This window comes from Lycorma delicatula, chromosome 8, assembly GCF_047948215.1.
Source record: "Lycorma delicatula isolate Av1 chromosome 8, ASM4794821v1, whole genome shotgun sequence".
NCBI classification, from domain to species: Eukaryota; Metazoa; Arthropoda; class Insecta; order Hemiptera; family Fulgoridae; genus Lycorma; species Lycorma delicatula.
In genome coordinates, this window is record NC_134462.1 from 135,649,152 (window position 1) to 135,662,923 (window position 13,772).

At 28.3% G+C, this 13,772-nt stretch overlaps 2 protein-coding genes across 2 annotated transcripts in view; both read left to right on the forward strand.

The window, feature by feature from the left end:
• The window catches only part of LOC142329005 (putative inactive tRNA-specific adenosine deaminase-like protein 3), a 96,818-nt gene extending 83,357 nt beyond the window's left edge, over positions 1-13,461 (forward strand). The window contains exon 2 of the mRNA XM_075373245.1: positions 11,849-13,461. Coding sequence (XP_075229360.1) covers positions 11,868-12,902 — 1,035 coding nt within the window. The 5' untranslated portion in view covers positions 11,849-11,867 and the 3' untranslated portion in view covers positions 12,903-13,461. The remainder of the gene's footprint in view (positions 1-11,848) is intronic.
• The window catches only part of gem (transcription factor CP2 like gemini), a 226,672-nt gene that overhangs the window by 58,812 nt on the left and 154,088 nt on the right, over positions 1-13,772 (forward strand). The window lies entirely within an intron of this gene.

Genomic DNA, 13,772 nt, shown 5'->3' on the forward strand with positions numbered 1-13,772 from the left:
TTTGGCTTTCATTATGTTGTGTTCATGAATGAAAAGTATCTTAAGTACGAGTGACACCATCCATGTATTTTTAAAATAAAGGTCTATTTCTCAGGAATGGTTAATCGTATAGAGCTGAAATTCCGTATACTGCTAGGGTACCTAGAGGTTTACTTGAGTAAAAATAATGAACCTGATCTCTCAATCCATTTGAAAATGATTGCTATGTAAAATTTTTAATTGTTAATATCTTTGCGACTGTTGTTTTATCTAAATATTATATTTACAAAATATGTTTAGCATTTTATGCAAAGAAAATGACACCTTATTTATTCAAATCTGTTCATAGGTAATAAAGTTTTGCCAAAAATTCTTAAAGCGAGTCGCTAGATTAAAAAACCAGTTTTCATTTACGCCCAAATAAAATTAAATAACTTGACACAATTTCAACCGGTGGAATAATTTTATTAATGTTATCATGTAATAAATTATAATAATTTAATAATATGAAAATATTATAGTAATAGTTGTCTCTCCCCTCTTATTATTAATTTTTAAACAGTTCAGAACTGCATTTGTTTGCTTAAGTACTTTTTGATAGTAGTATTATCACAGGAAGTATATTCAAATAAGGCTGTAAAATCTCTTTGATAAAAATGTTCCTTCTCCTTTATAGCTATAGCATTTAATCCTCATTAATTATACTTTGTACCATCTGTTGTATCTGTGGTTTTGTCACTTGTAAGAAGGACTGGTTTTTTTTATACTCCTTCAATCCAACGTTGTAATCATAATTCTTCTTAATAATGTGTATGGATAATGGTAGTTGAAAATCTTCTTTGTGTGTATAGCAGCCTTCATGTAATGGTGATCGTGGATGATCAGCCTGCATGTCACAGCTATACTATTATTCTCTAAAACATTGGTACACCATGATGCAATTTCTTAGTAACATGATGCACGATAGATTGGGTAAAAATTGTAATCACTCCAAGCTACCATTAGTTGGCAGCGACTGTATATGTTTATATTTTATTTTTTAAGTTTTTTTAGGGATTTATATCCATACTTAAATAAAAATTTATACGATTTATACTAGAGGTCTAGCCAATATTGCTTTCTGTGTAAAAATAATATGCTCAGTTTGTAGCTAGTTCCTGTTGGAAAGATTATAGAGTTGTAACTTTTAGGGATGGATTTCAGTTGCATTTTGTGAGATTCGGAAACCATTTCACTCTCAAATTTATTGGTAATCATAATATGGCATCCTTTTTATTCTTAGAGTGGAAATGCTCTTTTTTTTTTTTAACAATTTATGATCTTTGTTTGTCAACAATAACCATTTAAGTTTATGATTTAACAAAAAAGAAATATTTGTATGCTGCAAAAAAAATTACTTCTAACAATCATGCTCTCACTCCCACATATTTATCTTTATATATTAATGTATAAGAATGTTAGACCAGTATATGTTGAAATTGTAAGTTACAAAATTGTATGCAGTATTTTAAATAAGACATAAGCAAATGGTTTACTGACCTTTGCAAATATTAGGGTCAAAGTTAGGTCAATTATATCAATTGCGTTCTCTTTTCCACTTATCGTTTTTAATAGGGATGAATGGGAGAATGGATTATGACATATTGTTTATATCTTGATTTATGTTATAGAGATGCAATTTATATAACCCTAGTTTTAAATTAAAGTATAACAGTGTAAAATAATGTTAGATCTTTATATATGAAAGTATAATAAAAAATTCTTGTGTACAAAATTTAGATTATGAAAATAATTTTTATGATCTTTTTGTAATCAAAATGTGTTATTTTTATTGTTACTTATGAAGATGAGTTTTATTAATATGTAGTAGGCTAAAAAAAAAAATATTATTTCTTAGTTCATTCTTTCGTCTTCATATTTTTTGCAGTGTAAAATTTTAAAATTAAACGTTTTAAATAAGTTGAAAATTATGTACTGTTTTGTAAACAGCCTTTAAATATTTGTGACTGTTTCAATGACGATGTAAAAATCTACTTATGGCATTAATTTATTGAATTATGATAATATAAAAAAATTTTATTGGTTATTGGGGTTTATATTTTTATATTTTTTTTTACATTTTGAAATTCTACTTTATTTTGTCATTTAACTTGGATCATTATTCAAGTTTTGACTCAAAATAAAAATCCTTTTATGTACTTGACACTATATAATTTATAATTATTTGTTGTGTTGTGATCAATTTTCCCATTACATATAAAAGGATTATTTAAAAATAGAGTATTCCATTTTAATTCAACAAATTTTCAAAAATTTTATTGCATCATTATTTTTGATTTTGATGATATTTGGTATATAACTGCCCACCTAGTAATGGCTAAAAAATATTTTTTTATATTTAAAAAATATTTTTTTCTTGAGTAATAGACTTTTCTAACTTGCCAACAGGTAAAAACAGCCATTTTCATCACTTTTTTATGAGCTGTAGCATTCTTATTTTACATCATACAAAAGTCAAAAAGGGCTTTTTGGAAAGAATTAAAGATGGAACTTTATCTTGTGTACTCAAAATTCATTTTGTTTTATAACCAATCTTGTAATCTTTACTGAAGTTACGTTTACAAATTGTTTTTTTTTTTTTAATTTTGGGACCAAAATAAATAATGAAGGGCTTAGGATAACAGGCCTGTTTTTTACCTTAGGTACCTTTTCCTAGTACCTTAGGTACTAGTAGTACTTATTAAAAAAAAAATAAACTGTTACTTAGTGTCCTTCATTAAAAAGAATGAAGGACAAATCGTCCTTTTGAAACCGCCAAATCGTGAGATTTTGAAAATGTGTCATTTTTGGGGCCCAAAAACCACAAGTGGAATAGGTGGCAAAAATTTTAAATGTTTACAGCAGTATGTAATTTTTATGTACTTTAAAACCGCTAAAATCACCATTTCTTCTAACCGTGTACAATGTATCAAAAAAATTCAAAGCATGTATTTTTTCAGATAATAATGTGGGCCTACTATACAAAATAATTTTATATGTATATCATGAGATAGCTTAGTAACAAACTATGTAGAATAGTTTATTACTTGACTGATACACACAAACTCGTGTTTAAACATAAAAGTGAACAGGCATGCATGGACATGATTGTTTGCATAATTCTGAATGTAAACATTGTAGAAGGCTCAGTTACAGTTTTGATTTCAGTGTAATATGTGGTATTGTTGCTAGTGGTAATACTGTGGTTAGGTAGTGTACACTTGTTTATAAAGTAATTTTATAGCAGTGAACTTCTCTTTTATGCGATATCTTTTATTTATAATTTTATTAATTAGAGAAATTTTTATTTTAGCTGTAGAGAAACTGGGATAAGACAAAGTGAGGTGCAACTGGTAGTTTTATAATTTATACTAACTGAATTGTTATTTTAAGAACCCTTGCATTTTATAAAAATGGATTATGGAGTGTTCAACTGGCCTTCACACTGAAACAGTTTGTCACAAATTGACTTACAATAGATCTTCAGTATTGCACGATATTTTAGAGTTTACTGAACAACAAATAACATGATATTTTTAAGAAGTGGATGTACTGAAACAAAAAATATGTATTTTTCGTAAAACCAAATATTTAGATAAATATTTTCATATTAATGGTAAAAGTTGCTCTGACCCATTTAGCTGTCATGCTAAACTGGTTGAGAAATCTCTTCGAGAAATATCTTGGACACTTTCAACAAACAATCCAAATTTAAAATTAATTCCAGGTAGAGCACTGTGTACAAAATGCTTAAAATATAAAAATCACAAGGTGACACAGGAAGCAAAGCGGAAAACGTCAAGATATATTTGAGCCTCAATGTGTTATAGTCAGGTCTATGAATAAAGCTTGTTCAGCACTTGACATTTCTTAAGATTACAAAAATAACCAAGTTATTTAACAGTAAATTAAACGATTCCTTTGATTTAAATATTTCAACAGAAGAAACCAGTTTAGTACCACAAGATTATGCTGATTTAGGTAGGGAATGTGAAGAATTAATCATTAAAATAAAGGATAAAATGAAAACAGTTACATCAACCCAGGAAAAAATTAATATTTTAAGTTTATTACCAAACAGCTGGAACATTCAAAAGCTTCAAATGCATTTAATGTTAGTAAGTATTTAACCGTCAATTTAAACAATTAGTTAAAACAAGTGGAATTTTGCCACAAATCAGCAAAAGGTAACCCAGTCATGTAATTGATGAAAATTTTATTTTAATGTGACTAAGACTTTTACCAGAATGATGAGCACAGCCGAATGACGCCATGTAAGAAGGATTGTGTCTGTAAGACAAACTGACGGGAAGAAAATTAATATTCAAAAAGGCTTATCTTTTGTAACTTAAACGAATTGTGCATAGTCTTCAAAGAAAAACATAATTTAAAAATTGGTTTTTCAAAATTTGCTGATTTAAGACCTAAATTTTGTGTTCTGGCACAAAATTACACACACTCTCTCTCTCTCTCTCTCTCGTGCGTGCGTGCGTGTGCCACCAGAATCTATAAAATTCATGTTATCTGCTCTAAAAATTAAATTTGATTATAGAAAATCAAATGTGCATGCTGTCACAGTGTGAAAAAAGCCCCTTTCTCATCCTGTGACCAGATAAATTGGAACACTGCTCTTTGTTCGTCCTTGGTGGAAAGTGCTAGCGAATTGGATATGTTAACATTGTAATAGCCGAAAGGCAACTGATAAGGTCAGGATCAAGTTTCACACTCTTGACTGCAGTTGTATCAACACTTAGCACACATGTGCAGAAGGCAGTATGACAACCTTAAAGGTATGTTATGGCAAAAGTGTAGGTAAATTTTGATTCGGCCTTGTACTTTTAAAACTGGGAAAAAATTTTATCGTTTCATTCTGAATAATATGAATTTTTTTTTTAAGGAATTAGCATAGCCATTATATTACACAGCATTAAGTTTGATTGATATATTGTGTTAATGTGTCCATGGTATATCAGAAATAATTTTTTTTGTGATCGTATCAGTTGCATTAATGGGTTAAATATGATTTGAATGCTTAGACCAGATCAGTAAGTTTCATGCTTCTTTTTGATAAATAAAGCCTACGATAGTAACTATCTATAACACTTTGAGATGAGAGTTATAATTTTTAGTTATTATATTATTGTGCTTATTAGGTTTATATACACATATACATTGCTATATTTCTGTTAATGTATTTTTGAAAGCGGAAACAAACTGCTTCTACCCTATATCTCTAGGAGTTATACATAGTGACCCTTTGGTTTAGACTGACAGCTGATGGTAACATTGGTGAGCTTAATACTAGATATCTGGTTGATAATTTTTTAACATGTTTGTAATGAGAAAGTATATGAAGGATTGTTTATCATAAAAGGCTGCACTAGTTTGTTCTTCTACTCTATCTGTGTCAGTCTTTGTTATGTTTGTGACACATTTAAGGCATGTAGTGTTTATTAATGAGAATACTTTCTTTACGAAAAATGGTGAGCATTGGTAACCAATGGAAGGGGACATCTGTAGACCAGAATATCACTGGCTTTCAATAGTCTTAACATGATCGTACATGTATCATTTTCAATTTGATGAAGAAAGTACAGAAATAAACTTCACCTTTACTTTTCATAATACTTGTAAGTTTTGTGTGGATATTTTTTACATCTGAAGATAGTTGTTTCTGGTAGTGAATCAGATCTCATTTAAAGTTACCCATAACTTGTTATAGCTTCTAATATATGCAGTGAATTAAAAATTGTATTATTCATTTTTAAAAATAAAAAAATTCTTAAAACACATGTACAAAAATTATGCTTATTTATTTTTGTAAGGCTTGTGGTTTTATGCAGTTTGGTTATGTTAGCACAGTGTTGATCTTTTTTATATCTAATTTGAATGGTTGAGAGTTAACCAGTTTATTGTGTACGCCTTACTTGATTTAGTAAATGAACATATTTTAAAGTAGGAGAAGACATCAGATGAATGTTGAAGAATGTATTTCATGTTAATGAAGAATGAGATTAGTATCTTGAGATCAGATATTTTTTTAAATCGGTGTAGAATAGAAAATTATGTTAAACCGGTTGAATGACTGGTGCATAAAAAAAAAGTATTAGAAGAAGTTTAGAAATATTAGACTTTTGAAATAGAATAAACCCATAAAAATTATCTTTTTTTAATCATTCTCTTTTTATAATTTACTTCTCTGTAATTAAATTTAATTTAAAAACAAGCATTATTGGATTGAGTTGAGTTGTATATTCAGAGGACAGTTGTATTGATAAATTTGTTCATGTTCATTACACAATTAAGTTGGCTTATTATTGACTACAGTCTAACATAACCGACTGGCTAACCCATACAACCGGTTGTTGTCGGTTTGAACTAACTATTTCTGTTAACTAAACTACAGTAGAGTGATATGATATATAAAGAAGGATATGTTAAACAGTTATATTAAATGATTTTGGGCGTGCTTCTGTCGCTAACATTATTACACATGTGCATACTTAAATGTGCTTCATCAATGTTTTATTTTAATTTCTGATAGGTTTTTTTAATTTAATTTAAATGATCATATAATTAAATACATCGATAAATAAAAATAGCTGTACTTAATATTTATCAACACCTTTATAATATGTTTCAATATAAAATGTAGTTGTTATTTTTGAAGATTAAAGGTTTTTTTAAATTAAAGTAGTTTTAAAATAGTTATAAAAAAGCATTTAATTTTAACAAGCGTTTATTATAGAATGCTGAAATTAGCTGTTAGAATTCTCTAATTTCCTGCAGAAGTTGAACAAGAGTTTATTATACTCTGTGTTTAATGTGTATTTCAGTTTATTTACACTTGAAAAGGTGTTAAATTTAAAATGATTGTCTTCAAGTGACACAAGATATATTAAATTATAGCACAATATAGAAATTTTTATTTATTATAAAAAATAGAATTTAATTTACATCAAACTTCAATTTATCTATCACAAAAGAAGTTGAAGGCGTTGTGCATTCAAATGAATGCACAAAATGTTCAATGCTATTCATGTTTTTAAATGGTTGTTATTATTATATTTTCAATAATAATAAAAAAAGCAATTTGGTTTGTTGTTACTTTTCAATCAGATTTATTATGAAGTGTTTTAAAGGTTTTATCTTGTGTAAAAATTTATGTACATTTTTATACTGGTGTTTTTAAAAAAAACTTAACTTCTTTGTCTTTGTTTTTATACCATAATGAAATCTGTAATAGTTTGATGAACCAGATTTCTGTTTGTATGGTAGACTCCTGTTGTAGTCACATAATTGATTGTTGGAATGTGGTTATAATTCATCGGTTCTAAATATGATCTTTGTCATCACAAGCAATTAATTATTATTATTGCAGAATATTTTGCAGAAAGCTCCTCTTGCAGTGTTTTTCTTTTTTAGATAAATTAAATTTCAGTATTTAATGAATTCTGTATTGCTCTTTGTAGTTTAGAAAAAGTACTCTTATGTGGTCTATATGACCTTATTACCAAATATATTTATTTCTCCTTACCTGTATAAATCCATGATGATGTTAGTTTTCGTTAGAAACCTGTTTCATTGTCATTGATTATTAGACAAGCTGACTATATTATTGTTACTTTAACTAACTTGTTTTGGATAGTCTTCAGCAGCTGAAACATCTGTACTTGCTACTTTGTGTAGTATTTTAATGTTGTTTACATACCTCATCTAAATTGATCTAACTCCATTTCACAGTTTGCTAACAGAAAGCTTCTTCAGTTTCACCTCATACTTTTAAAATTTACAGAGGCATATGAAGCGACTGTAGTTAGTAGTTAATCATAAATGTTAAAATTTGTTTTTCTTTTCAGTGTTAAGACTTTCATGAATGCTTAATTTTTTGAAACCATCTCTCAGATGTTATTTTCATTCATGATTTCTTTTTAAGATTACTTAAAATTGAATATGATAATTAAGATTTTTCAGCTTTTACTGAGATTTTTCATTTCCATTTTCTGACTATATCACTAAAATAAAAATATGCCTGCTATTTATAAAAAAGGGGAAAAAAACAATATTTAAAATGAATATAAAATAACATAAATGTGTAAAATAATAACTGTTTACTGTACATCACACTGTACTTTGTAAGGATATTTTGTCCATTTGTAAGGATGCAGGTGGTGGTGTCGTCAACTGCTACCACGCCAGTGTCATGTTTTAATCATAGCAGCCCTCCCTCATCATAATCTACTCATATTTTTCACATGTATAGCAATAGCAGAGAGTTAAATTACTGCAGTAAAAACATAGTAACACTAATCAACAGGAGCGTTGATGTAAATATTGTAAAAAAAATTACTAAGCACATCAGGCAATATAAAAAAGTGATTTAAAAAAAATTGTATTGGAATGTTTATAACATTTACTGAAATGGAAAGAGGAAGTTTAGAGTTTAAGAAAACTCCCAAAACATTCTGTAGACGGTTGGTGTAACACATGTTGTTAAACTAATGCAAGAAGATGTAAATAGAGCAATAAATATTAATTTTTTGTGACCTATAATTACTTTTTAGTTAATTAACTTTATTTTATAGTGAGCAGTCATTTTTATTTCGTAAAAAAATTTTTAAATATAAACTATTTTTAATGATGCAAATCTGAGACTTTTATAGAAGGAAAACAAGGTCATATTCTTCAAAAATAAATATGAATTTATTTTAAACTACTATGATTTTATGGTATTATTCAGAAAATTGACTAATCAGTTATAGCCTATTGATAATTACTTCTGGATCTCTTAAAACTTATGGGCATAGCTACCAAGGTTGTTCAGAAAGTTCTTGACCTGACGGAGAGATGGTGCAAGTGTTGACCAAATTACTATGATCCTTTAGAATGCATGCTGCAAAGTTGCAACACACACGTGCATTTAGTTGCTTGTTTGTGGCAATCTAGTAAGCAAACAAACTTTGACATTTTTTGAAAACCGGATTAAATTTAAGTTCACCAATTGAAGCTACATAAGCATGCTTACATTCCAAACATCTTTATAGACTGTGTCGTCCACCACATGATTTCGTGTTTACACTTGGGTATGAAAACACTTTCCATTTGATGGGTGTCATATTTGTTAACATTTGACCAAAAACACATTTGATCGAACACTAATTTAGGATTTATTTAAATGCAAATCTGTTGAGTTTCTTTGACATTTTATAAAGCAGATGAAACATGGATTTACATGCCAGAGACCGATCAGCAGTACCCAGACAGTAGGTGCAATAGGTGGGAACCTGTGAAAATCTACCAAAGAAAGCAAAGATGACACAATCATAAGGAAAAATGGCTATGTTATATTGGGATTCTTGTGGTGTGGTCCTCATAGAGTATCTGGCAAAAGACAGAACCATCACCATAGAGTATTAATGCTTCATTTGTAAACCGATTGAAGGGGTTCTGTTCAGGCTTAACATACACATCTGACAAAAAAAACAAGTGCTCTTTCACCACAATAATGCAGCTGCACATTCTTAACTTGTTACTGCAAAACTCCATGACCTACTATATGAAATGCTTCCACATGTGCCATATTCGCCAAATTTGGTTCTCTACTATTAGTTCCACTTAAGTTTTCCCTGGTATTATTAGTATTTACTTGAAATGATGAAATCAAAGCTGAAACAACCAATTATTTTTTAGAGGTGGACAAATCGCATTATACTGAGGGGTATTAAAAAGTTGGAAAGTCGTTGGTCAAAATGTATTTAATCACAAGATTACTTTGTTGAAAAAAAAAATTCTGATAAATCTTTTACCTTATTTTGTCAGGCCAAGAACGTTCCAAATGACCTTTGTAGAAATATATATAATTATATTCAGACATCTTCAAAAAAGTCGTGGAGTCATTGTCTTCATTATTTTCAATAATAACAATAATTTATAATAACTTAAAAAGAACTTTTAATAGTCTATAATAATAATTAAGAAATTTTTGTTAAAAAGTTTGTATATAAATGCAGAAGTTATATTCAACACCACTCATAAGACTTAACAAAAGGCATTGATGATAGTTACTGCATTTAGAAAAAAATATAACAAACATACTCTGTTGGTGGAGTATCTCTACATTAAATAAATGTTTCAATTGACACTTCACTACAGAAGTTACTTCTAAAAAAAAAACCTTTGCAAGTATGAGTTACAAAATAAAATTATAATTAAGAAAAAAAAAAGATTATTGAGATTACTAATTTTAAAAGAATGAAAGGGAAGTGGAGTCTTAATTCTCATCCATGGAGAATTAGGAACATGTTAGGTACATATGGAGTAGTTAGGTACATATTCCTTAGCCCACCGGGTTGGTCTAGTGGTGAACGCGCCTTCCCAAATCAGCTGATTTGGAAGTCGAAAGTTCCAGCGTTCAAGTTCTAGTAAAGTCAGTTATTTTTACACAGATTTGAATGCTAGATCATGGATACCGGTGTTCTTTGGTGGTTGGGTTTCAATTAACCACACATCTCAGGAATGGTCGAACTGAGACTGTACAAGACTACACTTCATTTACACTCACACATATCATCCTCATTCATCCTCTGAAGAATTATCTAAATGGTAGTTACCGGAGGCTAAACAGGAAAAAGAAAAAGGTACATATTCCTTAAGAATTTTGGTAGCTACAGCTTATGTTTTAAAGATTTTTTGGGTGTTTTCTTTATTGGTTTGTAATTTTGGAGATATTAGCTTGTAAAAACCTAAGCTACTAGTTTTAAATCTAGTAGCTTAATGCAATGTAAAATTTTGACCTCTCTATTTCAAATAGTTTTTTTCATTATTTGTATCTCGTTTGTAAAAACCTAAATCAACAGGAAATCACTTCTAAATCGTCATTCTATTTATAAAACATTCTCTTCCCCCTAGTAATAAATTTGTTAAACTATTTACGAATTACTTTTGAGATTACTGGTCACTTGATGATCATTTAATAATAAATTTGTGTATTCTCAATCTAAGCTCTTTTTCCGTTAGCCTTCTAAATCCTGTCAAAAAATCTCCATCTTAAAGTATTTTATTTTATTAAGTCTTAAGTCATGGAAGATGAGAGGCCCATCCAGTTCTGTGCATTTGGCAACTGGCTATGCATTGTGATGTTATATAGAAGTTTTTTTATAGTACAATCTCCTCCATATAGTCCTTCTTCAATTATTTTTCCTCCGCATCATTTGTAATCTTTCTAATCACTAAATATGAATTCATTCAGAAATAAATCGAAAAGACAATGAGAAAATTGAGCCTTTTACTAGGGGCAGTGAACATAAATTACTTTTTTTCTTTTTTTTATTATGTATTTATTTAAATTTCAATTTTATATTATAAAATGAATTTTGAGCATTAATTTTGATAGAATATTAATCTTGAGCAGAAGTTTTGTATCAAGTGTAAATTGTAAATGAATAAATAATCTATTATATTACTTGAACTAATATTGTAAGGCAGTTACAGAAATGAAATGTTAGTATCATTTTTGCTTGCGCTATTTTTTCAATTTCTTTTGAACTCCTATTTTAAATTTTGGCACTTATGAAATTCAAACTAATATATTTTGATTTATGTAAAAGTGGAAAGCAAAATAATTTTTATCATGAATGATCTCAATTGGTAAAAAGAATACTGTAGCAAAAAATAAAGATTAAGTTTGTAACAGTTGTTAATGCTGTATTTATGTAGTAGTGGTAGTGACCTATTTTTGTTATGAAATCATACATCTTTTATATAATAAAATAGTTTATTAAATTTTAATTATTTAAAGTAATTTTATTAAATAGATGCTTTTTTATTTCAGGTCTTTTTGGTAATTCATTATGGATATTAGATCAAGTACTGATTCAAATAATGATAAACAGAATAAGAAGATTTGTTTGGTTAATAATAAATGTATTAAAGTAGATATGGTAGAAGATAGCAATGAAACTTGTTGTAGATTTGAAGCAGTTCTTGATGATTCTATAGTCCAAGATGTAATACCAACCGTTCAAGTTTATGTTGCCACAGTGATAGATATGCGAAATATGTCAAGATATATTGTAGAATTAAATACATTGTTACCGTTGCCATCATTGCAACATTTCAAACGTGCTTATAAAAAACGTTTATTAATTTGTCCGGTCGAAGATGATTATCCAGAAAAATTATTAAAGAATAACGGATTTGATTCTTTAGAATCTATACAAGTTATCGAGCTAACAAGTAAACCTCCAAAAACACGTAAACAGTATAATGAAGCGAATAAAGTATGGCCTGTTAGTAATTTTCATGAAAATAAATATTTAGAAAAACAATTAGATGGTACATTGTTTACCGATGATGAAAAATTACAGCACGAGAAGTATATGAGAATCGCAATAGAAGCTGCACGAAGAAGTGAAATTAAAATTGGTGCCGTCATCGTTGATCCAGAATTAAATAAAATTTTAGCTGTTGCAGGTGATAATCGTATAAATCATCCGATGAAACATTGTACGATGGTTGCGATAGATTTAGTTGCAAGAACTCAAAGCGGTGGTGTATGGGATGTTGAACCATTAGATTTTTTTGATTTAAATGAAAATACTACAAGATGTGTTAATCATAAAAAAAGAGACAATAGTGTTATAAAATTTGATGGTCCATATCTTTGTACCGGTTATAGTATATATGTTACAAGTGAACCTTGTACTATGTGCGCTATGGCTCTGTTACATAGTCGAATACATAGAGTGTTTTATGGTTGTTCTGCCAAGTATGGTGCCTTAGGTTCTATTGCTAAAGTACATGCGTTACAAGAAACCAATCATAGATTTGAAGTTTACCGTGGCATTTTAAAAAGTGATTGTAGTACACTAAAAGTTATACTTTGATTTTGTGTTATTTTAAGGAAAACTTTTCTTTTTTAATTTTATTTTTAACAAAATAAGAAGAGATAATGTTAGCCAGTAATGGTGTATTATTAAATGGAATGAGGCCTGCATGTAATAATGTAAGTTATCATGTATGTCTTCCAAAATGATTTTATATTTATTTCTGTCTTTCCTTTCTTTTGTTTTTTAAATGTTTTTTCACCAGTGGTTTTTATTATGTTTCGGGATATGAGGATCTATAATTCTGTTACTTTTTGTTTTCCAGTGTTCTTTAATCAGTTACTCCTATAAGTGATTTTATGTAGTTATTAGGTATGAACTTTTCCTATTTATAATTAATTTGACTACAATATTGCCTTACATTATGTTTTTATTAGTTTTCTTTTCTATGTATTATAAATGCTCTTGTGTGTATCTGTTTTTTCAAATATTTACTTGAAAGTTTTTACAAAATTTGTTTACAGAATTTATTCCAAATTTTATTTATATTTTTATGTTATTCTTAACTACATACTGTAATAATAATTATACAAAGATATTAAATAATATTTGTACTAATGTTTTATGTTTGACTTTTAAAACTTTATTCTTTTTCCAATTTTTAATTAAATAAAGCTTATTCCAGATAGTACTTTTGTTATAATTGAATCTGTGATGAGTGAGATTTTTGTTTAAAATGGTTTGTTAGCTGTATATGTTTACTTTGATAAAGGCTTGTCAAAGTAAGTAAATAAAGGTTTGATAAAGGTAAATAAATAAATTGATAAAGATGGTCAAAGTAGATAAAGGTTTGTCAAATCTGATAAATAATTTATTTATCGTATTCGAATTTTAATATTTTATAGGAATATTCTTTCAAGAGCAGAGAAA